General features: G+C 39.1%; 1 protein-coding gene across 2 annotated transcripts in view; it reads left to right on the top strand.

The window, feature by feature from the left end:
• GAB2 (GRB2 associated binding protein 2) overlaps positions 1–27347 on the top strand; it is a 191300-nt gene that overhangs the window by 143603 nt on the left and 20350 nt on the right. For both annotated transcript variants that reach the window (XM_010598174.3, XM_064288752.1), the window contains exon 3: positions 9726–9969. In XM_010598174.3, the coding sequence (XP_010596476.1) occupies positions 9726–9969 (244 nt within the window). The remainder of the gene's footprint in view (positions 1–9725; positions 9970–27347) is intronic.

The raw sequence follows: 27347 nt of genomic DNA, 5'->3' as shown, positions 1-27347 counted from the left end.
GCTCTACTGATAAGTGCCCCAAGGTACCCTACTCTGCCAGTAAGCCTCAGCCTGAAGGCGATCAGATCTACTTCCATGGGCTGGCAAACCTAGTTCCACTAAACACCTGAAGGCACCCTACTCTGCCACCAAGCCTTCTGCCCAAAGGTGATCCGCTTTTTCACTCCATGGGCTGGGCTGTCTCCTGCCAGCCTCCTGGTTCTGCCACTGCCGCCGCTTCTGACATTTTCAGTGTTACAGCTCTCTCTCTCTCTGTCTCCTGGTTCCAGGAGTTTCTCAGTGTAGGAAACCCAGGTCTGAAGGACGTACTCCACTCCTGGTTCTACTTTCTTGGCAGTGGTGACTTCCACCTCTGGGTAGGCACATTTTAAGCTTAGCGGAATGGTAAAACTGATCAGTTTCCTTGGTGGGCCACAATTACCTTATTTGCATAGTCCCACCCAATCACTTGGGTGGAAGTTACAAGACCATGGCAAGGAAGGCCATATAAAAGTGGTCCATCACACCACAGTGTGTTTATTGAACACCTTCTAATTCTGACGTTTCCTAGGCACAGAACGTAGTGTTCAACACCATCAGAGAAATGGAGATGGCCTGGATTGTGACTTCTAACAGTCTAGTTTTATATGACAGATTAGTGAATATCCAAATAAAATAAATGGCAAAATTAAGCACTATAAAAGGCTTAGAGGAAGTCATGATTAATTCTAACTAGAGGCCTTATGGAAGGCATGGCATTTGCTCTCGGCCTTCATTTCCCATCTCTAAAGTCAGATGCCCCGGGCCAAAGAAGGTTGTGTAAGGATGTGTGACCAAGGACTGTGACGTGCCGCTAAGCTACAGCTATTTGCTGTCTTTCCTCAGTGCCCTTCACAGAATCGATTTCTGCTGAAATATACCAAGAGATCATATGCATCAAGGTTAGAATGTTCTGACTTGGCTCTCCCAAACTCTGAGATGGTGTTTTTTCTCTGATTCTTCCTTAGGAAGGGGGTGCGGGAGCCAAAGCCCCAGAAAGGTCTCATGGGGTCTCATGTTACTGCCTGTCTCTCCTTTTTTCTTCCTCTACTTTATAGTTCTTAGGAACACTAGGACACTTATATTTTTTAACTTGGGAAATTATTTATACTAGCCTTTAGTGGTTTGACGCAGCAGATGTTTACTTACCATGCGCATGTGAGCAACACATACTCACAACAAAATAACCAATCCACTCAGCAAGTATCCTGGTGATCAGCTCTCATGACTTGATTTGCCCCCCAACACAAATTTTAGAGAATATGTCTTCATTCACATGGATACATCTTTCTTTTGGTACAGCAGAAGGACCCCTAACTAGGAGATCTGAATTTTAGTACCAGGATTCACTTCCGACTCACTCTGTGACCTTGGACAAGTAGTCTTTGCGCCAATTATAAATGAGAGATTGGGGGCGGGGCATTTTCAAAGAGAATTTGAACTTCAAGGTCCCTTCCAGTTGCCACATTATATGAGTTATTGTGTAGGGTGGAGCTATTTTGTTGTTTTGCCTAAAATTTATGAGTAACTCCCATACCAGAGGATTTTGAAGATATTCCTTCTTAAATAATTTCAGGTTTAATTATGAATTTAAATGGAGTTATTGATTCAATCTTACCCTCAGCACCTATCAGTGTGATTTTATTTTTAGAATGTTCTACCCTTGTTTTTAATAGCTTCCTACAGGGATCACTTCACCCCTTAGCGTCCTATAACATTCTGTATTCAGAATTCTTTCAGCAATCATCTTCTCCCCACTGTTCCACTTCTAGGAGTAAACAATGGAATGAACAAATGATAAACCAACAGCCATTCATTTAGTACAAGTGGTCCCCAACTTACAGTGGGGTTCTAGTCCAATGACTGTGTCGTAAGTCATTTCTGACATAAGTCGAATACCTTTTTTTTTTTTTTTTTTTAGTTTTCATGATTATTGCCTTCTAGTATCAGTATCTTTATACATCTGGCAGTGTTTCGAATTGTATATCATAAAATTGAATATCTGCAAGTGAACATCAGAGAATAACATCACCAAATGACATGCTGCAACGTATTACTAATGATAAAATGTACAAAAAATAAAGGACGGTCATAACTGTGGTACACTGTAACTGGAATATGTCATAAACTGGAGACTACCTGTATTTAATAATTGTTATTTTTTATTTATTTACCTATATTTTCGTGAAATCCTTATAAGACTCCTGTAAGGTGAATATTCTCTTTGACATTTGCCAGTGTGGAAAATGAGGTGCATGGAGATTAAAAGTTTTGCCCAAGGCCCTGTAGTAAAATAGTTTCAGAATCTGGACTCCCATGTTTCTGAACCCAAGTCAGAGCTCTTTCTGTTACATATTGTTCTTTGGAATTGGCTTGTGGACAAATGATGTTAGAATCCAGTGAGAACATAGATGGTTTTCAATTTATAATTTTGATGATAAGAAAGTTTTTTTTGAAGAATTTGTTCTTTTATTTGGCTTTCAGAGTCAGCTTTGCCCTTGATTTTCAAGTAAACCCTAACTTCTACCTCAGTCCCTGAATTAAGAACTAGGGAATGTTAAGACCAGACCAGTGGGTCTTAACCTACATATCTGTGTAATTATCGTTCATTAGGGTTAAAACCAAATCAAAACCTGTTGCCACTGAGTTGATTCTGACTCATAGCAACCCTATAGGACAGAGTAGAACTGCCCGATAGGGCTTCCAAGGAGCGGCTGATGGATTCGAACCGTCGACCTTTTGGATAGCAGCTGAACACTTAACCCCTGCACCACCAGGGCTCTGAGGTAGGGCCACCTGTCTTTTTTTTTTTTTTAAGTTTCTCACAGATGACTTTGATGTGCATCCTTGATGTAAGCCAAGTTCTTCCTTTTTTATAAATAGAGAAAATGGGTCCAAGAAAGATGAAATGGCTTGCCCAAGGTCCCTCAACCAGTTGGGACCAGAGCTAGGCCTAGACCCTCATTCTGTTCTTTGACTGCCTCCCATAGGCTAACGTCATTCATCTCATAGTGATCTTGTAGGAACCTTTTTTTCTCTACACAGGTGAAAAAGAAAGGGCTTTGAAGACATTCAGATCTGTTCCAGATCTAGGCCCTCATAGTTCTTAGTTGTATGACATTAATTTCTCTGAGCTTCTGTTTCTTCATTCCCCCCCCAAAAATGGAGGTAATAATATCTACCCCACAGGGTAGACTAGAAAAACATAGTAGATGCTTAGTAAATAGCAATTGTGATTACTATAGTCAGTGTTGTCCTTTTCCTCCTCAGTCATTCCCCATGTAGACATCTGTACAGGGACACTTGTGACTAAATCTGTAACAACAGTTACCTTCAAGCATCCACTATAGCTTAAAAAGCAACTCATACCTTTTGGCCAGTTTCAAGCTTTCAGCAAGCTCAGTGTGCACTCCAAGAGCAATAAGAATGGGTGGGTATTATGTTAAATGCTTTGTATAAAATGATATTTAATCCTCACTGCAACTCTACAAGGTATCTGTTATCCCTGTTTTAACAAGTGAGGATCAAAAAGGTTATGTAACATGTCCAAGGCCACAGAACTAGGAGGTAGCAGAACCAGGCTTTAAATCAATCGTGGGCTCCAGCATGTCTGTTGGGCTACCACTTTACCTGTTCAAGCCTAGTGGTTCTGAGACCCACTGAAGTTTGAGGGTGGGGCTGTTTGGGGAGGGGGGATTAAGATAAAAAGGGCATTGAGATAAGGGAACTAGTCATTATTTGGCCAGTCATCTTTTCCAGAAACTCCCGCCAACCTCCCCTTTCCTGCTCCTGTTATCACTAGCCAGTTGATGGCTGGGCTGGACTGGGCTTCTCTGCTGAAATCCTTCAGAGCTTTCCTGTTCTAGAGTTTTGCAAGGAGGTGGGAGGAGTGTTTGTATGCTGGGCAGGCTTCCCAAGGGTGATTGTGGAAAGGAAGGGGAGTGATTTTGTAGAGCTCTAAAAAGAAGCCAGGAAGAAGAGGAAAAAATAAAACCCTGTTTAAAAGAAAACAAATTGACTCAGACATTTGCTGGCATTATCTTCAGTCTAGACGTGAAGTCTGGAAACCTCCTTTTTCTTCTTGCTGTACCAACTGGCCTTTCTAATGATCCAAGGCATATCATTTCAACAGCCTTACAGCAGAGTACAAAAAGTAGTCCAGCCACACATTTTTTGGATGTTTTCCTTTATTTTTACCATTCTTTTCCTTCCCTCAAGAGGTACCCAGGCAATAAAAATAAATCTTATTAATGTTTTATTTGTGTGCGGGGATTTCTGATTACACCCATTATTGCTTTCAACTCTTACAACAGTCCAATGAGATAGGCAGGCCAGGGATTATCCTCTCAACTTTATAGATAAAGAAATGAAGCTCAGAGAGAGACTTGACCATAATCTCACAGCTCTTAACTGGATCCTGGTCTCTTCTCTCCTGTCATGTGCATGAGGTCTGCTCACTGGGAGTTAGAATTTCAACCCACTTGGGTCTTCTGACTCCAAACCCTGTGTTCTTGCTACTTTTTTTTTTTCCTGAAACTCACACTGCCTTGCTGTGATTATGGGGTAAAGCCCTGAATGGTGAGGTTGGAAAAGTGTAAAAAAGAGCTATAGGGAACTGACGATAGGAAGAGGAGAATGTCCCTTAATCCAATATGCTTTAGTAAGGACTTTGTATTTATTGAGTGTTCAGTTTTCTCTTACAGGGGAAATAAAGAAAAATTTAAAAGATAAGATGTATTTAATTAAACTACTACTAATCTCTTGTATATATTTAACACGTCATACTTTGCAAAGGGCTTATGTGTGTATCTTTCTTTTAAACAGTTTTATTGAGATATAATTCATATATCACAAAATTCACCCTTTCAAAGTGTACAGTTCAGTGGTTTTTAGTATATTTATGAAGTTTTGTAGAATCACCACTTGCTAATTCAAGAACATTTTTATCACCCCAAAAAGAAACCCCACAGCCTATAACTCACCATTCCTGCCTCCTGCCATCCCCTAGGCAACCACTAATCTACTTCCTGTCTCTATAGATTTGCCAGTTCTGGACATTTCATATAAATAGAATCATACAAAATGTGTCCTTTTGTGACTGGCTTCTTTTACTTGGCATAGTGTTTTCAAGGCTCACCCATGTTGTAGCACATAATAGAACTTCTTTTTTTTTACTGCTGAATAAGGATATGCCACATTTTATTTATTGATCAGTTGGTGGAAATTTAGGTTGTTCCCACTTTTTGGCTATTGTGAATAATGCTGCTATAGACATTCATTTACAAGTTTTTGTTTGTGTGTTTTAATTCTCTGTGATGAACAGGGCAAGTGGTAACAGTCCCTTTTTAGAGATGAGGAAACTGAGGCACACAAAGGCTTGGTGATTTGCTCAAGGTCAAATAGGAAGCAAAAAGCAGATCCACAAATGGAGCCAAATCTCTTGACCGCTAGCCCAGTGCATTGTCTCTGTTACATGCATCAACCACCCCATGTTGCTTCTGTTCTGTGAAATACTTGGAAATATTTTTTAAAACTTTAATTTTAGGGTACAGCACTATGTAATGATGGAACCTTGAATCCCAGCAGCACCAGGCCTAGGAATCAGCCCTGTCTGGAATGTAAATGTTAAACAGGTTCCACTTACAAAGGCAATTACATCTAAAGGGACCAGCACCAAACCCAGCTGACCGAAGCTCTTGCCTCCAGTTGATAAGGGAAGTACCATAAGGCCTCCCCAGAACTTCATCTCACTGGGGCACAAGCTGCTCATCAGAAAGGGAAAGGAAGAGGTGACAGGTACAAGGGGTAGTAAGGGTACACCACCTTCAGAATCTAAAATGGGAAACATCTTATTCTAGAAAACTGATCTCTGAATTCAACTTTGTGATTATTTTTCCTGTGATAAGCAAGAAAACTTCGTTTGAAGTTTTAGGCATTATGGCACCAAGCAGTAATCACATAATTCAAGCAGAGATCTTTAAAGTTGCAAGCAGAAGTGGGATTTTAATAAGATTTATTGCCAAAACAGCTTTAAAAGGACTTTTCTGGGGCTGCAGACCATTAGATGGAGTTGGCTGGTTTTATGGACATGGCATTATGCTGGTAGAATGGGATTCCAAGTTTCTGTTGCCGGTGGGCCCAGCTCATTCCCACCCATACTTCATTGTCTTAACAGACCATGAAACCTCTCTGATTTTGACCATGAGAAACAAAAATATTTGGATTTTTGTGCCATGGAAATTTCTTCTATCCTTCCCATGTATTCATTCAACAAGTATGTGTTGAATACCTACTATGTGTCAGGACTACTATGTGCCAAATATGTATTGAATACCTACAATGTCCCTAGGTATGTTCTGAGTACCTATAATGCACAAGGTTTTCTAGACTCTATGTATTTCTTCCTTATACCCATCCTATGATGGTTGGAAATAAGGAACCTGAGATTGTGGAAGGTGAAGGGACTTCCTCCAGTTCTGCAAATAAATAGACTGGGTCACAGATTTGACTCCACAGCCTGACTTCTAAGCAGAGGGCTCCAGAACTTCTCATGGGTCAGTCCTCTTTTATACATTTTTTTTATAGCCCAAGCATTCAACATAGGAGACATGAAGGATGTACTAGGTAATGAAGCAAGATAGGCTGAGACAAAAGGGACTTTATTGAAATACTTAGGAACCTGGACTTTATACTGAAAGCAGTGAGGCACCAATGAATGTTACTGAGAGACCAGTGAATTATTATGCTACATACTTCATTATTTAAAAAAAAAAAAAAAAAGTCACCACATATTTACTGAATACCTAATCTGTGTCACATACTAGGCTTTAAGCTAGGGACAAAACTTTTAAGAGGGCAGAATCCCTGCCCTCTTAAGTTTACAGTCTAATATACAGAATGATATACAGCCTAATATACACCTCAGCATCTTTCTGGAATTCCATTTGAAACACAAGGAATTATTGATCAGAAACAAGGTTGAATAAATAAACAGGAAAATTATTCTCAGAATAGAATGAGTTTTTAAGTCATCTTCTGGATGATAGGGAACCATTGAAGAGTTTTCAGCAGGGCAATGACATAATGACATGACATGATCTTTAAGATGATGCCTAAGTTGTGGCTTGGACAACTAGTTGAAGAGACACAGGTGGAAGATAAAGAGTACAATTTAGATAGTGAACAGGACCTGCTTGTGGGAAATCTGAATTTAGATGCCCAACAGGCAGAGGGATATATGACTGAGAGCCCAGGAGAGAGAACCAAGCTGGAGATTAAGATTTGAGAGTTGTCATCACATAGGTGGTAACTGAAGCTGTGGGAATAGACAAGAATGCCCCAGGAGAGTCTTGAGTGAGAGTAAGACTTTAGAATGACCTGGGGTGGAACCAGGATCCCTGGTGGTGTAGTGATTAAAGCACTCACCTAATACATCCTTCATGTCCCCTACGTTGAATGCCGGGACTCTGGGTATGTATAAAAGAGGAGTGACCTATGAGAAGCTCTGGAGCTCTCTACCTAGAGCTCAGGCTGTGGAGTCAAATCTGTAGTCCAGTCTATTTATTTGCAGGCCTGAAAGAAGTCCCTTCACCTCCCTGAATCTCAGTTTCCTTATTTCCAAGCGTCAGTGCTAACCGAAAGGTCAGTGGTTCAAACCCACCAACCGCTGCATGGGAGAAAGATATGACAGTCGGCTTTTGTAAAGATTTGTAGCCTTGGAAGCCCAATGAGGCAGCTCTCCTCTGTCCTTTAGGGTTGCTATGAGTTGGAATCAACTTGACAGCAATGGGTTTTTTTTGAGTGGAACCCTGAAGAGTGCTCTATAAAATGAATGAGCAGAGAAAGGCATACAGAAAGACACCAGCGAAGGTAAAATCTAACCAGAGGCTTTCTCTTTGCCCCTTCTCAGTGTCTTCTTCTCAGGCAGCAGCTTATCTTCATTCCCTGGTGTGGTGACTACTCCCGTGCCCTAGCATAAACCTTGTCTCCTCTCCTATTAGAGAGTTCATCTTGCAAATCTAATGGAGTAATGAAGCCATTGATTCTGTTAACAAACATCTAGTTCACTCTGAGACCTTTAATGGGAATTCATTTCGGAGGTCAATACAGCTGTCAATGGAACAGTTTTCCCCAGGGGCCTGCTGGCTTTTTCTATTGTACATTGGCAGAAGTTGGCCCTGCCCAGCATCAGAAAACACTGGAGAGTAACTAATGCTGTAGAGCATTGATTAGCTGGTCATCCTGTCTAGGGCACTGAGAAGGGTAGAGCCTGAACTAGGTCAGAAAACAGGGAGTAGAAAGAGAACTGTGTCCTCTCTGAAATGATTTGAGTAATCCTAGAAAGCCACCATCACCACCGCCAAAACCTTATGCCCCACCAGCTATCACATTGCCTGAAATTACATCATTAAGCCTTTATTTGTTTTGAACAAGAAGTTTCATTGTTGGAAGTGAGAATGCTGAATGAATGTTTTTTGCTTCTTCTGCAAACGTGGACCAAGAACTTTTTATGTACCTGGACTTTGATTAGGTAAATGCTGGGACTACAGAGTTAATGACATCACAGTCACTGTTGTCAGAAACCCGTGGGCTAGGCAAGGAAGGAGAATGGCAATGGATATAAAGGAAGCATAGGCCAAGGGCTATTGGCACCCAGAAGAAGAACCGAGTTCAGGAAGGTTTCAGAGAGAATATGATACCCATGTAGGGTCTCAAAGTCTGCATGTGATTTTGCCAACAGAGCGGAAGTGAAATCCAGACTGAAGGAACAGCATAAGCCAAAACAAAGAATAAAAGAGGCTGATGTGTTCAGGGACTGATGATGCTTCCATATGCTTTGTGTATGAGAGGAAAAAAGCAGGAAATAGGTTAGACTGTGAAAAGCCTTGTATGTTATGCTAAGGAATTTAGACTAAGCTTAGAGCACCAGGCAGACACATAATACCTTGGCTTGGGGTGTAGCACTGTTAAGCTGTTATCTGTCTTTAATGCCTCACTTCCTTTGTAACATAATAGATGAGAGTTTAAGATAGGAGTTAGGAGAGAAAAAGATCAAGAGACATTGATCTTTTTAAGAATTGGGGAGTGGGGAACATAACTTTCCTCAGAGGACTTGGAAGGGCAGGCAGGAGGAGCTGGGGACCAGTCTTAAGGGACACCTCCAATTATATTTGTGCTTTTATCACTACTACAGTTGGGCACAGTCCATGGTCTCAATTAATGAACCTTGAGCAAGCAAAGTCTCATTTACCAAAGCCTGCCTTTGCCTTTAAGGAAGAGGCCTTTCCAGTTCCAGCAAGGTAATGACAGCAGGAGCCACCAAACACGAGGAAGGCAGTGGTACTCATGGCTCCGAAGGCTGGTCTTGGCTGAGGTCACACTACTGAACCAAAGGTAGTGATGCCTCCTGGAAGAGGGGTAGATAGTGCCCAGGTCATGATAGACCATGGCCCTGAGGCTATTCCAGGAACAGTCCAGGAGGAACAGAGCATCTCTTCTTGAACCAAGACAAGCAGAGGGCCACAGCCTTCCTCAGTCAGAGAGCCGAAAGGGAGCAGGTGCATGAGAGGGGGAGAACGCTGCAGCTGGATTCATGCCACTCAGCTCTTGAATTTTTTTTTCCCCCTGTCTTTCTCTTGACATGCTTCTTTGGGATAAGGACACCTTTCCTTCCTTTTCATTCACAGAGCTCTTTCTTCTTTTCACAGACTCCCTAAGAAACATTTCCTCAGCAAGTCACGGCCCTCGCTCTTCTCCAGCTGAGCTCAACAGCTCCAGTCAGCACCTTCTCAGAGAACGAAAATCCTCAGCCCCTTCGCACTCCAGCCAGCCAACCTTGTTCACATTTGAGCCCTCTTTGTCAAACCACATCCAGCCCACTTTGTCCACCAGTGCACCTCAGGAGTATCTCTACTTGCATCAGTGCATAAGCCGGAGAGCGGAAAATGCAAGGTAGGAGACTGCCTTAGGCAGTAATTGGTTGAGTGATCACTCACAGGGCCCAGTACTTTCCAGGTTTTGGTTTTTAATCTTAAAGATAAGGAAGTATATCTTTTCAGGTGAACAAACACTAATATATAACAAAAATTTTTTTTTTTTTTTTTTGCTTATGTAACCTTCACATTTTATTGTCATTGTCTGTGTTGCTATAAAGGAATAATTGGGTTCCAGAAAAACCTCCCCTTGTTAAAAAAAAAAAAAATCATGCTGTAAAATTATTTGTTCTATTTGGGGAAAAAAAGGCATTAGGAACTAGGGTTTCAGATTTAAAAAAAAAAAAAAAATTCTAGTAATAATTTATTTGTTGTTCTAAAGAATATATCTATAAATCCTTAATGTTGTTGAGCAATTCCACATCTCACTTTTGCTCTAGAGCTGTGCTGTTTGATATGGTAGCCACTATCCACATGTGGATATTTAAATTTTAATTAATGAAAATAAAATTAAAAATTCAGTTCCTCAGTTGCAGTAGCCACTGTTCAAGTGTTCAGTAGCCACACATGGCTAGTGGGTACCATATTGGACAGCACAGGTATAAAAACATTATCATTGTTACAGAACGTTCTAGAGCAAGGACACCCTGCTCTAAAATAATGGTCTTTGTGGTTCTGACACCACCTGCATTCTCACAGGTATAGAGTCTATAAATGTTTTTATTACCTTTATGCCCATTGTTGAGATAAATAAAAGTACAGAGATGATGGCTTTGCCAGAGATAGTTCCCAACTGCTACCATGGCCAGCAGATTACAAATCATGTTCATTAATTAATTACTTTAGAAATAACATAATTTGTGTTATGAAAATTAAGGCAACTAGAGAAACAGCTGTATTAAAATATCACTTCACGGAATACTTTTTCAGGCATAATTTCACTTGAACCAAACATACTAAGAAATAGGCAATGTAGATACTTTATCTTTATTTTATAGATTAAGAAGCTGAGCCTCACAACTAGTAAATGACAGAGGTAGGACTAGAACTCAGGTCATCTCATTTCTGGTCCTATACTCTTTACACTATGCTACTCTAGTTCTGTTTTGCTGAGTTGTTTACTGTCACATAAGGTTCCCAACACTTAATCTAAAGGTTGCCTCAAATATCCATTCTGAGAGAGCATGATTTGTTTGTGAACTTTCACTAATTCAGCCTCCTTCAACTTACACATAAAGAATTCAGTTCTAAAAAGGTAGAATGAATTGTCCAAGATCACTGAACTAGTTAGTGGCAAAACTGTAAATAGTACCTGATTCTTCTGACAGACAAGAGATAGGCAATGTGGTATAAATTTGGAGTCACTCAGATACGGGTTCAAATTCAGGTTCTGCCACCTTCTTTGTATCAGAATTTATATTTCGACAAGATCCTAAAGGAGTCGTGCACATTAAAATTTGAGAGGCACTAATACAAAGCCCTTCATCTCTCACTAGAGCTGTGATTTTAAGACCCCACAGTCTACTCTCAGGCAATCGTACTTGTAGTAGAAGGGGATAGGGCAGAACAACTGGTAATATGTACTGAGTATCTACTGGATACTTTATGCATATCTTGCCATGAAATGCTCGTTAATGAGCCTTTTGAATTCGTTATGTCCATTCTGCAAATAAGAAAACTGAAAGTGAAGGCCGTTAAGCAGTATCCAATAGACGCTCAGTACACATTACCATTTGTTTTTCTGCCCCATCCCCTTCTACTATAAGTATGATTGCCTGAGAATACTGTGGGGTCTTAAAATCAAAGCTCTAGTGAAAGATGAAGTGCTTTATATTAGTGCCTCTCACATTTTAATGTGCATATGAATACTTGAGGATCTTGTTGAAATACAAATTCTGATTCAGTAGGCCTGAGCTGGGTCCTAAGATGCTGCCTTTCTGATAAACTCCCAGGTGATGCCAGTGCATCTTGTCTGCAGATCACACTTTCAGTAAAAGGCTTTATAAAGTATTAACAACCACTTCCACCTCCACTCCCATGATACTGCTAAACCAACAGAGGACAAATTTATAAATGTTTCGGCTTGAATCAGCAGTTAGGACTCATTTTCTGTTCCCCCTCCTCTTCTGTGAAGCCTTCATTAATCTTCCTAGCTGGAATTAATTTCTTCTCTGAGCTCCCATAGTAGTTTTTGGTTATCTCTCTTACAACACTTGGAACACTCCGCCTCATTTTGCGGGTTTTTATATTAATAGGCACTGCTCTCCTGAGACTATAAGCTCTTTGAAGACAAGACCCAGGGCACACAGTAGGTATATAATATACATTTCAACAAAATGTATTTCAACAAATCTGTGCTGTGAAGAGATATCAATAGCAGAGGAAATAGAACTTAATTCCAGCTGAGGAAGCAGCTTTATTATGGGGCCTTGGCCAAGCTGCTGTTTTTCTGTGTCTTTGTTTTCACTTGTGTGGGTGTGGGAGCAGGATCTCAGAGAGAATTTTCAGAGAAAATAAGTTCAAACAGTGTTTGCAAAATTGCAAGAGAGGTTGGAATGTATGAAGAACACTTTCTTCAGAAAGACTGTATATTTTCTGGTAGTAGTGGAGTAGCTTGTATCATACTAAAGTACCTGGTAATAACCATTATAAAATCTAGACAAAATATTAAAAAAAACAACTGTTTGAAGGCACTAAAGAACAACCAAAAAGCAGACACAAACCAGAAGATAAATAACTTTTGAAAGAAGGGGCCCACAGTGGGTGAGATTCAACTTACATGGCTTGTCCTGTGAAGTTCCTCCATCATACCATCCAAAATGTTCAGTGTGAAATGAGAAATTACCAGATGCATGAAGAAACTGTATTTGACCCATTATTGTTGTTAGGTGCCATCGAGTTCATTCAGACTCATAACGACCATATATACAACAGAACAAAACACTGCCTGGTCCTGTGCCATCCTCAAAATCGCTGTTATGTTTGAGCCCATTGTTGTAGCCGCTGTGTCAATCCATCTCATCGAGGGTCTTCCTTTTTTCGCTGACCCTCTACTTTACCAAGCATGATGTCCTTCTCCAGGGACTGTACCCTCCCAATAAGATGTCCAAAATATGTGAGGTGAAATCTTGCCATCCTCACTTCCAAGGAGCACTCTGGCTGTATTTATTTCTAGACAGACTTGTTGGTTCTTCTGAAAATCCATGGTATTTTCGATATTCTTCACCAACACCATAATTCAAAGGCATCAATTCTTCTTCCGCCTTCCTTATTTGTTGTCCAGCTTTAGCAAGCATATGAGGCAATTGAAAATATCATGCCTTGGGTCAGGCGTACCTTAGTCCTCAAAGTGACATCCTTGCTTTTCGACACATTAAAGAGGTCTTTTGCAGCAGATTTGCCCAATGTAATACATTGTCTGATTTCCTGACTGCTACTTCCGTAGGCGTTGATTGTGGATCCAAGTAAAATGAAATGCTTGGCAATGATCAGTCTTTTCTCCATTTATCATGATGTTGCTTATTGGTCCAGTTACGAGGATTTTTGGTTTTTTATGTTGAGATGTAATCCATACTGAAGGCTGGATAAGTGCTTCAAGTCCTCTTCACTTTCACCAAGCAAGGTTGTATCATCTATTAATGAGTGTTCCACCAGTCCTGATGCTGCATCCTTCTTCATATAGTTCACCTTCTTGAATTAATTGCTCAGCATACAGATTGAATAAATTTGGTGAAAGGATACAACCCTGATGCACACCTTTCTTGATTTTAAATCATATGGTATCCCCTTGCTCTGTTTGAATGACTGCCTCTTGGCCTATGTACAGGTTACACATGAGCACGATAAAGCGTTTTGGAATTCCCATTCTTTACAGTGTCATCCACAGTTTGTTATGATCCACACAGTCAGATGTCTTTGCATAGTCAGTAAAACACAGGTAAACATCTTTCTGGTATTCTTGCTTTCAGCCAAGATCCATCTGACATCAGCAATGATAACCCTTGTTCCACATCCTCTTCTGAACCTGGATTGAATTTCTGGCAGCTCCCTGTAGATGTACTGCTGCAACCGCTTTTGAATGATCTTCAGCAAAAATTTATGTGGGTGTGATATTATTCCATAATTTCTGGATTCTCTTGGATCACCTTTCTTTGGAATGGGCACAAATATGGATGTCTTCCAATCAGTTGGCCAGATAGCTGTCTTCCAAATTTCTTGGCATGGACAAGTGAGCACGTCCAGTGCTGCATTCGTTTGTTGAAACGTCTCAATTGGTGTTCCATCAATTTCTAGAACCTTGTTTTTTGCCAGTGCCTTCAGTGCAGCTTGGACTTCTTCCTTCAGTATCGTCAGTTCTTGATCATATGCTACCTCTTGAAATGGTTGAACGTCGACCAGTTCTTTTTGGTACAGTGACTCTGTATATTCCTTCCATCTGCTTTTGTTGCTTTCCTGCGTCATTCAATATTTTGTCCATGGAATCCTTCAGAATTGCAGCTCGAGCCTTGAATTTTCTCTTCAGTTCTTTCAGCTTGAGAAATGCTGAGGTTATTCTTCCCTTTTGGTTTCCTGACTCTAGGTCTTTGCACATTTCATTATCGTATTTTATTTTGTCTTCTTGAGCTGCCCTTTGAAATCTTATACTCTTTCACATCATTTCTTTCTTTTGCTTTAGTTATTCTAAGTTCAAAAGCAAGTTTCTGAGTCTCTTGTGACATCTATTTTGATCTTTTCTTTCTTTCCTGTCTTTTTAATGACCTTTTACTTTCTTCAAGTATGATATCCTTGATGCCTTTCCACAACTCATCTGGTCTTCGGTCATTAGTGTTCAATGTGTCAAATCTATTCTTGAGATGGTCTCCAAATTCAGAGATATACTCAAGGCCATATTTTGGCTCTCATGGACTTGTTTTAATTTTCTTCGGCTTCAACTTAAACTTGCATATGAGCAATTGATGGTCTGTTCTATAGTCAGCCCCTGACTTTGCTCTGACTGATAATACCGAGCTTTTCCATTGTCTCTTTCCACAAATGTAGTCAATTTGATTTCTGTGTTTTCCGTCCAGTGAGGTCCATGTATTCCACTGCTATTCATAAGGCTTTTACTGGCCAGCTTTTTCAGAAGTAGACTGCCAGTTACTCCTTCCTTGTCTGTCCTAGCCTGGAAGCTTCGCTGAGTCTTGTCCCCCAAGGGTGACCCTGCTGGTATTTGAAACACTGGTGGCAAAATTCATTTACATTATTGAAAAAAGATATTATCCTATCACTGACAACATTGTACTTCAGGATAGGTCTTGAATAAACGTTCTTTTTGACGATGAATGTGAAAGCATTCCTCTTCAATTTGTCACTCCCGGCATAGTAGACCATGTGATTGTCTGATTCAAAATGGTCAGTACCAGTCCGTTTCAACTCACTAATGCCTTCCATTTCACTTTTGTTGACTTCCAATTTTCCTACATTCATACTTTGTACATTCCATGTTCCAATTTTTAATGGATGTTTGCAGCTGTTTCTTCTCATTTTGAGTCATGCCACATCAGCAAATGAAGGTCCCAAAAGCTTGACTCCATCCACATTAAGGTCGACTCTACTCTGAGGAGGCAGCTCTTCCCTAGTCATGTTTTGAGTGCCTTCCAACCTAAGGGGTTCATCTATGGGCACTATATCAGACAGTGTTCCACTGCTATTCATAAGGTTTTCACTGGCCAGTTTTTTCAGAAGTAAACTGCCAGTTACTCCTTCCTAGTCCGTCCTAGCCTGGAAGCTCCGCTGAGTCTTGTCCCCCAAGAGTGACCCTGCTGGTATTTGAAACACTGGTGGCAAAGCTACCAGTATCATAGCAACATGCAACCCACCATAGTATGTCAGATAGATGTGTGGCGGATTTGACCCTTTTTTTTTTGATAGAAAGCTCAATCCATAGAAACAGACCACAAACAACCCAGATTTTGGAAATTGCATACAAAGACTTTAAATTAATTAAATATTTTTTAAATCAATGGGAAAACATGGATATAATGGGTGAAGAAATGGTGAATTATAGGAAAGATGAAGAAACTCTAAAAAGGAACTTAGAAGTTCCAGTTCTGCATACTCACTATAGGTTATCACTACCACTGATTACAACTAAAAACTCTGGACAAAATTTTAAAAATTACCTAAAGAACGAAAAGTAAGCAGATTATGAAGGTGAACAAAACATGGAGAAGCAACTACACAAAGGTAAATTTTCTGTCTCTCGTGGGTTTTTTCTCAGGATGAGCCCCATCACAAAGCAGTGCAGTAGGGCAGACCACTAAAACTATCAAAGGAACTCCATCTTTCTGGGTAGAGATATCATGAAAGGAGCCCCTCAGAGGCTGTAAAGATGTGGAGAATCCCAGAGTGGAGAGAGCTAGAGCAGGTATCTCCTAATTCTGCGTATGAACCCATACAAGTCTTATACTCACCTTGGGCTACACACGTGTGGGAGAGACCTAAACCAGCATTACAAAGGCTTGGAGAACTGAACTGAGATTTGATCCACAGGAGAGAGAGAACTTGCAGTCTGAATCTAACCAAGTAGATTGGCTGCAGAGCTAAAAACATCAGTATTCTCCAGAGTATTATAACAGAATCCATAGCTTATACAACATAACATTCACAATACTTGGGATAGAATCCATAATTTCTCAGCATATACAGAACCAGCAAAATGTAATCCATTCTCAAGGGAAAAGACAATAACAAATGCCAACTCCAAGATAACCCAGATGTTGGAATTATCAGACACAGATTTTTAAAGCCTTTATTTATAACAATATTCCATGCAGTAACGGAAAATACACTTGAAATCAAAATAAAGGAAAAAAATTGTCAACCCAAAATTCTATATCCTGAAAAAGTATTCTTCAGGAATGAAAACAAAACTAAGATCCTCAGGTGAAGGAAAAGTAAGAATTTCCAGCAGAACTACTTTAAAGAAATGGTAAATAAGTTCTTTAGGCTGAAGTAAAATGATACCAGAAGGAAAGTTGAATTTAACGAACGAAGGAACAGCAATCAAATAGTAAATACTGCATAATTATAAAAGAGTATTTTTTCCTCTTAAGTTTTTTTAAAACTATGTATGACTGATAATCTGTCACTACAGATTACATTTTCTAGAATTTTATATAAATGATATCATGCAGCCTACGCTGTTTTTGTATGACTTCTTTTAATCAGCATATTTTTCAGAGTCGTTCATATTGCTGCGTGTGTCATTGATTTGTACCTTTTATTGCTGAGACATAATTCAGTATATGAATACATCACAGTTTATTAATTCACATGTTGGTAGATATTTGGGTTGTTTCCAGTTTGGGCTATTATAAATTAAGCTGTATTTGTACATAAACAATCATATACAAATCTTTGTAGGGACATTTGTTTTCATTTCCCTTGGGTAAATTACCTAGAAAACTCCAGGTCCACATGGTTTTACTGGTAAATACTACCAAATATTCAAAGTTGAAATGACACAGATCTTACCCAAATTCTTTTAGGAAACAGGAGAAAGGAGTCCTTTTATAGCTCATTTTATGAGACCAGCATAACTGTGTTCCCAAAACCTGACAACAATTATGTAAAAGAAAATCGTAGACCAGTACCAAAACCAAACCTACTGCCGTCGAGTTGATTCCGACTCATAATAGACCAGTATCGCTCATTTATATAGAAGAAAAAAAAATTATTTTTAATGTAAGCGATAAAATCCAGCAATATATTTATCAGGGATATGTCATGACAAAATAGTGTTCACCCCAGAAATGCAAGTTTGGTTTAACATTCAAAAATCTACCAGTGTAACTAAACCAAAAGCAAAGAAGTTTCCTGAATACAACCGAACTCTTCGAAGGCCAGAGTAGAAGGGACAGGGGTTTGGGGACCATGGTTTCAGGGGAAATCTAGGTCAATTGGCATAACAAAATGCACTAAGAAAACATTCTGCATCCCACTTGGGTGAGAGGCGTCTGGGGTCTTAAACGCTAGCAAGTGGCCATCTAAGATGAATCAATTGGTCTGAACTCACCTGGAGCAAAGGAGAATGAAGAACACCAAAGACATATGGTAAAGATGAGCCCAAGAGACAGAAAGGGCCACATAAACCAGAGACTTCATCAGCCTGAGACCAGAAGAACTAGATGGTGCCTGACTACCACTGATGACTGTCCTGACAAAGAATAAAATGGAGAATCCCTGATGGAGCAGGAGAACAGTGTGATGCAGATCTCAAATTCTTGTGAAAAAACCAGGCTTAACAGCCTAACTGAGACTAGAGGGACCCCAGAGGTCATGGTCCCTGAACCTTTTGTTAGCCCAAGATTGGAACCATTCCCGAAGCCAACTCTTCAGACAGGAATTGGACTGGACTATAAGATAGATAATTATACTGGTGAGGAGTGAGCTTCTTGTCTCAAGTATACACATGAGACTATGTGGGTAACTCCTGTCTGGAGGTGAGGTGAGATGAGAAGGAAGAGGGGGACAGGGGCTGGTTAAATGGACACAGGGAATACAGGGTAGGGAGGAGGAATATACTATCTTATTAGGGGAAGAGCAGCTAGGAGGACATAGCAAGGTGTGTATAACTTTTTGTATGAGAGACTGACTTGATTTGTAAACTTTCAGTTAAAGCATAATAAATAGATAAATTAATTTTTAAAAAAATGTAATTCATCACACTAAGAGAATAAAGGAATTCCAACAGCCTTCTCAGCAGAAATGGAAAACTCAGTCCTCTAATTTATACAGAACTGTGAAGAGCCACAGATAGCCAAAGCAACCTTGAAAAGAACAAACTAGGAGGACTCACATTTGCCAGTTTAAAAACGTAATATAGCATTACTATAATTAAAACAGTCTGGTATGCTATAATGATAAACATGCAGACCAATGAAATAGATTTGAGAGTCTGGAAGTAAACCTGTACAACCATAGTCAGTTGATTTTTGACAAGGGTGGTAAATGGGGAAAGAATAGTTTTTTTTAATAAATGGTACTGAGACAACTAAATTTCCTATAAAGGAATGAAGCTGGACCTGTGCCTGGACCAGTAGGAAAATTAACTCAAAATGGATCAAGGAGCTAAATGTAAGAACTAAAACCATAAAGCTCTTAGAAGAAAACATGGGTAATGCTTTGGAATCTAGTGTTTTACAGTGTCCTTTTGGATATGACACCAAAAGCACAGGCAACAAAAGACTAAATAGATAAATTGGACTTCTTCAAAATGAAAAATTTTTGTATATCAAATGACTTTATCAACAAAATAAAAAGATACCCTACAGATTTGAAGAAAATTTTGATATATATCTGATAAGGGTTTAATGGAGCCCTGGTGGCGCTGTGGTTAAGAACTACAGCTGCTAATGAAAAAGTCAGCAGTTGAAATCCACCAGCCACTACTTAGAAACCCTATGGGGGCAGTTTTCCTCTGTCCTATAGTGTCGCTATGAGTCAGAATTGACTCGGTGGCAACGAGTTTGTTTTTTGAAGGGTTTAATATCCAGCATATATAAAGAATGCCTACAACTTAGCAACAAAACAACCCGATCAAAAAATGGCAAAGAATATTCAAATGGCCAACAGACACAGGAAAAGATGCTCAACCTCATTATCCATAAGACAGATGCAAATCAAAACCACAATGAGATACCATTCCACTTCTATTGGGCTGGCCAAGATAAGGAAAAAAAGCGAAAATAACAAGTGTTGGAGAGGATGTGAAGAAATCGAAACATTCATCCATTGCTGGTGAGAATGCAAAATGGTACAGCCACTGTGGAAAACAGCCTTACGATTCCTTAAAAAACTAAACACAGACCTCCCATATGACCCACCAATTCCACTCCTAGGTATAAATACTCTAGGGATCTAATAGAAGTGACACAAACAGACATATGCACACCTATGTTCATCGCAGCACTATTCACAATGGCAAAAAGATGGAAACAAGTTAAGTGCCCATCAACGGATGAATGGATAAGTAAAATATGTTACATACATACAATGGAATACTACTCAACAATAAAGAAAAATGAGTTCCCAAAACATCTTAGAACGTAGATGAACATGGAGGATGTTATGTTTAGCTAAATAAGTCAATCACAAAAAACCAAATATTTTATGTTCTCACTTGTATGAAATGACATGAATAATATACAGAAACTAATATTCATTAGTGGTTACCAGGAATGGGGCAGGAAGGAGTTTCACTCTCTAGATAGTAGAGATGGGATGTTATTTTTGGTTATGGGAAAGGTAATACTGAATGAGGGTGAAGTGTACACAGCTTGAGGAAATTGCCATGTAATCCTTCACAAAAAACACAGTAAAATAGTTGTTTTTAATGGCAAAGGACCTGACTAGATATTTCACCAAAAATATACAAATGGCCAATAAGCACATGAAAAGATGCTCAACATAATTAGTTGTTTTTGTTGTTAGCTGCCGTCAAGTCAGCTTACGGTCACCCCATATACAATAGAATAAAACGTTGCCCGGCTCTGCTTCATCTTCATGATCATTGCCTGGTTCTGTACCATCTTCACACTGGTGTGCAGCTTCTTTGGAAAACAGTGTGGTGGTTACTCAGAAGGTTAAACATAGAATTATCATATACCCAGCAATTCCACTTCTAGTTATATACTCAAAAGAACTGAAAGGAGTAATGTAAACACATACTTGTACACCACTGTTTAATGCAACATTAGTCACAATAGCCAAAAGGTATAAAAAAAACAAATTTCCATCAATAGATAAGTAGATAAACAAAAAGTGGTTTTATATACATACCCAAAAAAGAATATTACTCAGCCATAAGGAAAAATGAAGTCCTTATACATGCTACAACATGGATGAACCTTGAAAACATTATGCTAAGTGAAATAAGTCCATCACAAAAGGATAAATATTGTATGATCCCACTTATATGAAATATCTAGAATTTGGCAAATGTATAGAGACCAAAATTTATTAGTGATTACCAGGGATATGAGGGAAGGAGAAAGGGAGAGTCATTGCTTAGAGGACACTAGTTTCTGATAAGGATGATGGGAAAATTTGGAGATGGATGGAGGTGGTTGCACAACATAATGAGCATAATTCATGTCACTGAATTGTACACATAAAAAATGTTGAAATGGCAAAAAAAAAAAAAAGTACACCTAAGATTTTTAAATATTGACCAGTTTGAATACTGATCAATTCCTCCCAAATTGATTTGAATACCAGCCAGTTCTGACTATTTAAATTAATAAATCCCAAACTCATTTGACAAATAAGGAAAAAAAGAGAATGAGGGAATACAGTAGAAAATTTATATAATAATCATCTCAATAGATACAGAGAAGGCATTTCACAAAATTCAATACCTCTTCATTAAAAATATTTCTAAACTTCTTAGACATAACCAAACACCTCACAGGACTGAGTTACTGGGCTTGAAGGCTAAGGACCATAGTTTCTGGGGACATCTAGATCAGTTGGCATAACATAGTTCATAAAGACAGTGTTCTACGTCCTACTTTGGTGAGTAATATCTGGGGCCTTAAAAGCTTGTAAGCAGCCATCAAATATACAATTATTGGTCTCTTTCCATCTGGAGCAAAGGAGAGTGAAGAAAACCAAAGACTCAAGGAAGCAATTAGTACGAAGGACTAATGGACCACAGGAATCACAGCCTCCACTAGCCCGATACCAGAAGAACTAGATGGTGCTCAACTACCACTACCAACCGCTCTGACCGGGCTCACAATAGAAGGTCCTGGTTAGAGTGGGAAAAAAATGTGGAACAACTCAAATTCATAAAAAGGCCAGACTTACTGGTCCAGTAGAGACTGGAGGAACCCCCGAGGCTATAGCCCTTAGATATCCTTCTAACTTGAAACTGAAGCCACTCCGGTAGATAATCTTTGACCCAAATAATAGACCAAACCAAACCCAAACCCACTGCGGTTGAGTCGGTTCCAACTCATAGCAACCCTATAGGACAGAGTAGAACTGCCCCATAGAATTTCCAGGGAGCGCCGGCGGATTTGAACTGCCGACCTTTTGGTTAGCAGCCGTAGCACTTAACCTATAAAATAAACAGTAACACCTACGAGGACAGCACTCCTTGGAACAACCATCTGCATGAGACCAAAAGGGCAACATCTGCCCAAAAGCAAAGATGAGAAGTCAGGAAAGCTGGACAAATGGAAATGGAGAATCCAGAGTGGTCATGGGGAGAGTGCTGACACATTACAGGAATTGCAACCAATGTCACAGAGCAGTCTGTATATAAATTATTAAACAGGAACTAATTTACTCTGTATGCCTTCTCCTAAAGCACAATAAAATGTTCAAAAAAAAATATTTCATAACAGACTATGAATAGAGGGTAATAAAGGTCATTTAAGGAAAACCTACAGCTAATATCATACCTAATGGACAAATATTAAACATATTCCCCTAAGACAGGTGACAAAGAGAATACCTGCTCTTACTGCTTCTATTTAACATTGTACTGGTGATCCTATCCAGTTCAATAAGGGAAGAAAAGAGAATAGAAAGCGCAAAAATTAGAAAGGAAGATGTAATACTATCTCTCTTTATGCATAATTAATTTTTTAGTGTAAAAATCCCCTAAGAATCTAGAAATCAAATAATAAAACTAATAAGAGAATTTAACAAGGTTGCAGAATGAAAGCTTATTATAAAAAATTATTTTTTATATACTAGCAGCAAACAATTAGAAAATGAAATTTTAAACTGTTTCTACAATGATGCTAGGAAACTTGGTATACTTAGGAATAAATTTAACAAAAATCATGCGAGACCTCTTCACTGAACACTATCAAACATTGCTGAAAAATTAAAGACCTAAATATCAAGAATCATGACAATTATAAATTAGAAGACTCAATATTATTAAAGTGGCAGTTCTTCCCAAATTGACCTATAGGTTCAACACAATCCTTATAAAAATTCCAACAAGCTTTTCACAGACATTGCTAAGCTTATTCTAAAACTTTATGACAAAGGTGCCAATACGGGGAAAAAAAAGGTCTTTTCAACAAATGATACTGGAAGAGCTGGACATCCATGTGGAAATAATAAAAGGAAAGAACATCATCTCTTCCTGGATACCACACCAGTTAAAACTTAAATATATCATAGACTTAAAGCGTAAACTCCGGTGGCTCAAACTATTAAGTGTTCAACTACTAGCAGAAAGGTTGGCGGTTCGAACCCACCCAAAGGCACCTTGGAAGACAGACCTGGTTATCTGCTTCCCAAACGTCCTTGAAAACTCTATGGGGCAGTTCTACTCTGCACACACGGGGTCACTATGAATCAAAATTGATTCATCGGCAACTAAAAACAACACCAAAATGTAAACACTAATACGATGAAACTTTTAGAAGAAAGAATCCCTGTGATTTGGGGGTAAGCAAAGATTTTTAGGATGCAAAAAGCAGGAGCCGTAAAAGAAAAAATATTGTTAAAGCAAGTCTTTATCAAAATTAGAACTTTTACTTCTGGGCTCATATACCTAGTAGCATCTCTGATCACCTGGTGACAGGACGTTAGAGCTTCAAAGGTGCCAATAATCAAACTAGCTCACTTGAGCAGCATACTTGGGTATATCAATACAAAACAAGAAACTAGGACACAGTAAGCAAACATAAAATAAATAAATACAATAATGTATTGATGGCTTGGAGACAACAGTCAATATCAAATCACATAAAGAGGCAGACCAAGATGGCCTCAACAAGCTCCCAAAACAAAATAGAACTTTTGCTCTTCAAAAGACCCCAGTAGGAAAATGAAAGACAGAAAAACAATAGAAAGAATCAACAAGACCAAAAGTTGGTTCTTGAAAAGGTCAAAAAATCAATAAACCATTGGCCAAACTGACAAAAGAAAAACAGGAGAGGTAGCAAATAACCCAGATAAGAAATGAAATGGGGGACATTATAACAGTCCCAACTGAAATAAAAAGAATCATAATAGAATACTATGAAAAATTGTACTCCAACAAATTTGAGGACCTAGAGGAAACGGACAGATTTCTAGAAACACACTACCTACCTTAACTAACACAAACTGAGATAGAAAATCTGAACATACCCATAACAAGAGATTGAAAAGGTAATTAAAAAAAAAAAAAAATCCCAGCAAAAAGAAGCCCAGGCCCAGACCACTTCACTGTAGAATTCTACCAAGCATTCAGGGAGGAGCTTACATCAGTACTATTTCAGAGCATAGAAAAGGAAGGAATACTCCCGAGTTCATTCTGTGAGGCCAGCATAACCCTGATACCAAAGCCAGGCAAAGACACCACAAAAAAAGAAAATTACAGACCAGTAACTCTCATGAATATACATGCAAAAATTCTCAACAAAATCCTAGGCAATAGAATTCATCATATCAAAAAAAAATAATACAACACAACCAAGTGGGTTACATACCAGATATACAAGGATGATTATTAGAAAATCAGTGAGTGTAATCCACCACATAAATAGAACAAAAGAAAAGAATCACATGATCATCTCAATTGATGTAGAAAAGGCATTGGACAGAGTCCAACACCCATTCCTGGCAACTCTCAGTAAAATGGAAATAGAAGGGAAATTCCTCAACATAATAAAGGGCATCTATATAAAACCAACAGCCAACATCATTCTCAACAGATAGAGGCTGAAAACATTCCCTCTGTGAACATGAACAAGACACGGATGCCTTTTATCACCACTCCTATTTAACATTGTGCTAGAAGTCCTAGGTAGAGCAATAAGGCAAGAAAAAGAAATAAAGCGTACCAAAATTGGTAAAGAAGAGGTAAAACTACCCCTATTCACAGATGATATGATCCTATACTCAACAGCACTGGGTATATACATAGAAAACCCCAAAGATTCCATAAGAAAACAACTAGAAAGATTCTGCAGAGTAGCAAGATACAAGATCAACATATAAAAACCAGTTGGATTCCTATACACCAACAAAGAGAACTTCGAAAAGGAAGTTGGAAAAATAGTACCATTTATAATAGCCCCTAAAAAGATAAAATACGCATCAATACAGAACAATGATGAATCCATGAAACATTTCATAACATGGAGAAATCTGGAAGATGTTATCCTGAGTGAAATTAGTCAGTTGCAAAAGGACAAATATTGTAAAGACTACTATTATAAGAACTGGAGAAATAGTTTAAACAGAGAAGAAAATATTCATTGATGGTTACAAGAGCGGGAAGGAAGGGAGAGGGGTTTTCACTAATTAAATAGTAGATCAGTTTTATTTTAGGTGAAGGGAAAGACAACACACAATACAGGAGAGGTCAACACAACTGGACTAAACCAAAGCAAAGAAGTTTCCTGAATAAACTGAACGCATCAAAGGCCAGCACAGTAGGGGTGGGGTTTTGGAAACCATGGTTTCAGGGGACATCTAAGTCAATTGACATAATAAAATCTATTAAGAAAACATTCTGTGTCCCACTTTGGAGAGTGGCGTCTGGGGCCTTAAATGCTAGGAAGCAGCCATCTAAGATGCATCAATTGGTCTCAACCCACCTGCAGCAAGGAAGAATGAAGAACACCAAGGACAGAAGGTAATTATGAGCTTAAGAGACAGAAAGGACCACATAAACCAGAGACTACATCAGCCTGAGACCAGAAGAACTAGATGGTGCCCGGCCACAACCAATGGCTACCCTGACAGGGAACACAACAGAGAACCCCTGAGGGAGCAGGAGAGCAGTGGGATGCAGACCCCAAATTCTCATAAAAAGACCAGACTTAATGGTCAGACTGGGACTAGAAGGACCCCAGAGGCCATGGTCCCCAGAACTTCTGTTAGGCCAGGACAGGAACCATTCCCAATGCCAACTCTTCAGACAGGGACTGGACTGGAATACAGGATGGAAAGTGATACTGGTGAAGAATGAGCTTCTTGGATCAAGTAGACCCATGAGACTATGTTGGCGTCTCCTATCTGGGGGGGAGATGAGAGGGCAGAGGGGACCAGGGGCTGCCCGAATGGACACGAGGAGAGAAAGTGAAAGGAAGGAGTGTGCTGTCTGACTATTAATTTTAAAAAAAAAAAAAAGGGTAAAATACTTAGGAATAAAACTAATCAGGGACACAAAAGACCTATACAAAGAGAGCTACGAAACACTTGGTTTTGCAAGAAACCAAAAGGTAACTACATAAATGGAAAAATATACCATGATCATGGATACAAAGACTCAACCTTGTAAAAATGTCAGTACTACCCAAAGCAAACTAAAGGTATAATGCAATCCTGATCCAAATACCAGCATCATTCTTAAAGAGATGGAAAAACTAACTTTAGGTGAAACGGAAAGGGGCCCCAGATAAGCAAAGCATTATTGAAGAAAAAGAACAAAATAGGAGGCCTCACACTACTTGATCTCAGAACCTGCTACATAGCTATGGTAGTCAAAACAGCCCAGTATTAGTACAATGACAGACACATAGACCAGTGGAACAGAATCAAGAACCCAGACATAAAACCATCCACCTTTGGTCAATTGATCTTTGACAAAGGACCAAAGTCCATTAAATGTTGAAAAGGCAGTCTTTTTAACAAATGCTGCTGGCAAAACTGGTTGTCCATCTGTACAAATATGAAACAGGACCCATACCTCATGCCATATACAAAAACTAACTCAAAATTGATCAGTGACCTAAATGTAAAGCTTAAAATGGTAAAGTTTATGTAAATAAAAATAGAGACAACACTAGGGACTCTAATACATGGCATAAATAGAATATAAGCCATAACTGACAATGCATAAATACGAGAAGGTAAACTGGATAACTGGGAGCTCCTAAAAATTAAACACTTATGCTCATCAAAAGACCTCACCAGAAGAGTAAAAAGGGAACCTACAGACTGGGAAAAATTCTTTGGCTCTGACATAGCCAACAAGGGTCTAATTTCTAAAATCTTACAGTATACTGTAAAAAAAAAATAAAAATAAAAAATTTTTTTTTTTTTTTACAGAATACTTCAACAACAAAAAGACAAATAATCCATTTAAAAAATGGGCCAAGAATATGAACAGACACTTCACCAAAGAAGACATTCAGGCAGCTAAGACACAGGAGGAAATGTTCACCATCATTAGCCATTAGAGAAATGCAAATCAAAGCTACAGTGAGATACCATCTCACCCCAACATTACTGACACTAGTCAAAAAAACAGAAAATAACAAATGTTGGAGAGGTTGTGGGGAGATTGGAGCTCTTATGCACTGCTGGTGGGAAAGTAAAATGGTACAACCACTGTGTGAAAATGATATGGCGACTCCTTAAAAAGCTAGAAATAGAAATACCGTACGATCTAGC

This window comes from Loxodonta africana, chromosome 7, assembly GCF_030014295.1.
Source record: "Loxodonta africana isolate mLoxAfr1 chromosome 7, mLoxAfr1.hap2, whole genome shotgun sequence".
NCBI classification, from domain to species: Eukaryota; Metazoa; Chordata; class Mammalia; order Proboscidea; family Elephantidae; genus Loxodonta; species Loxodonta africana.
This window is presented reverse-complemented; position numbering and strand designations above follow the sequence as displayed.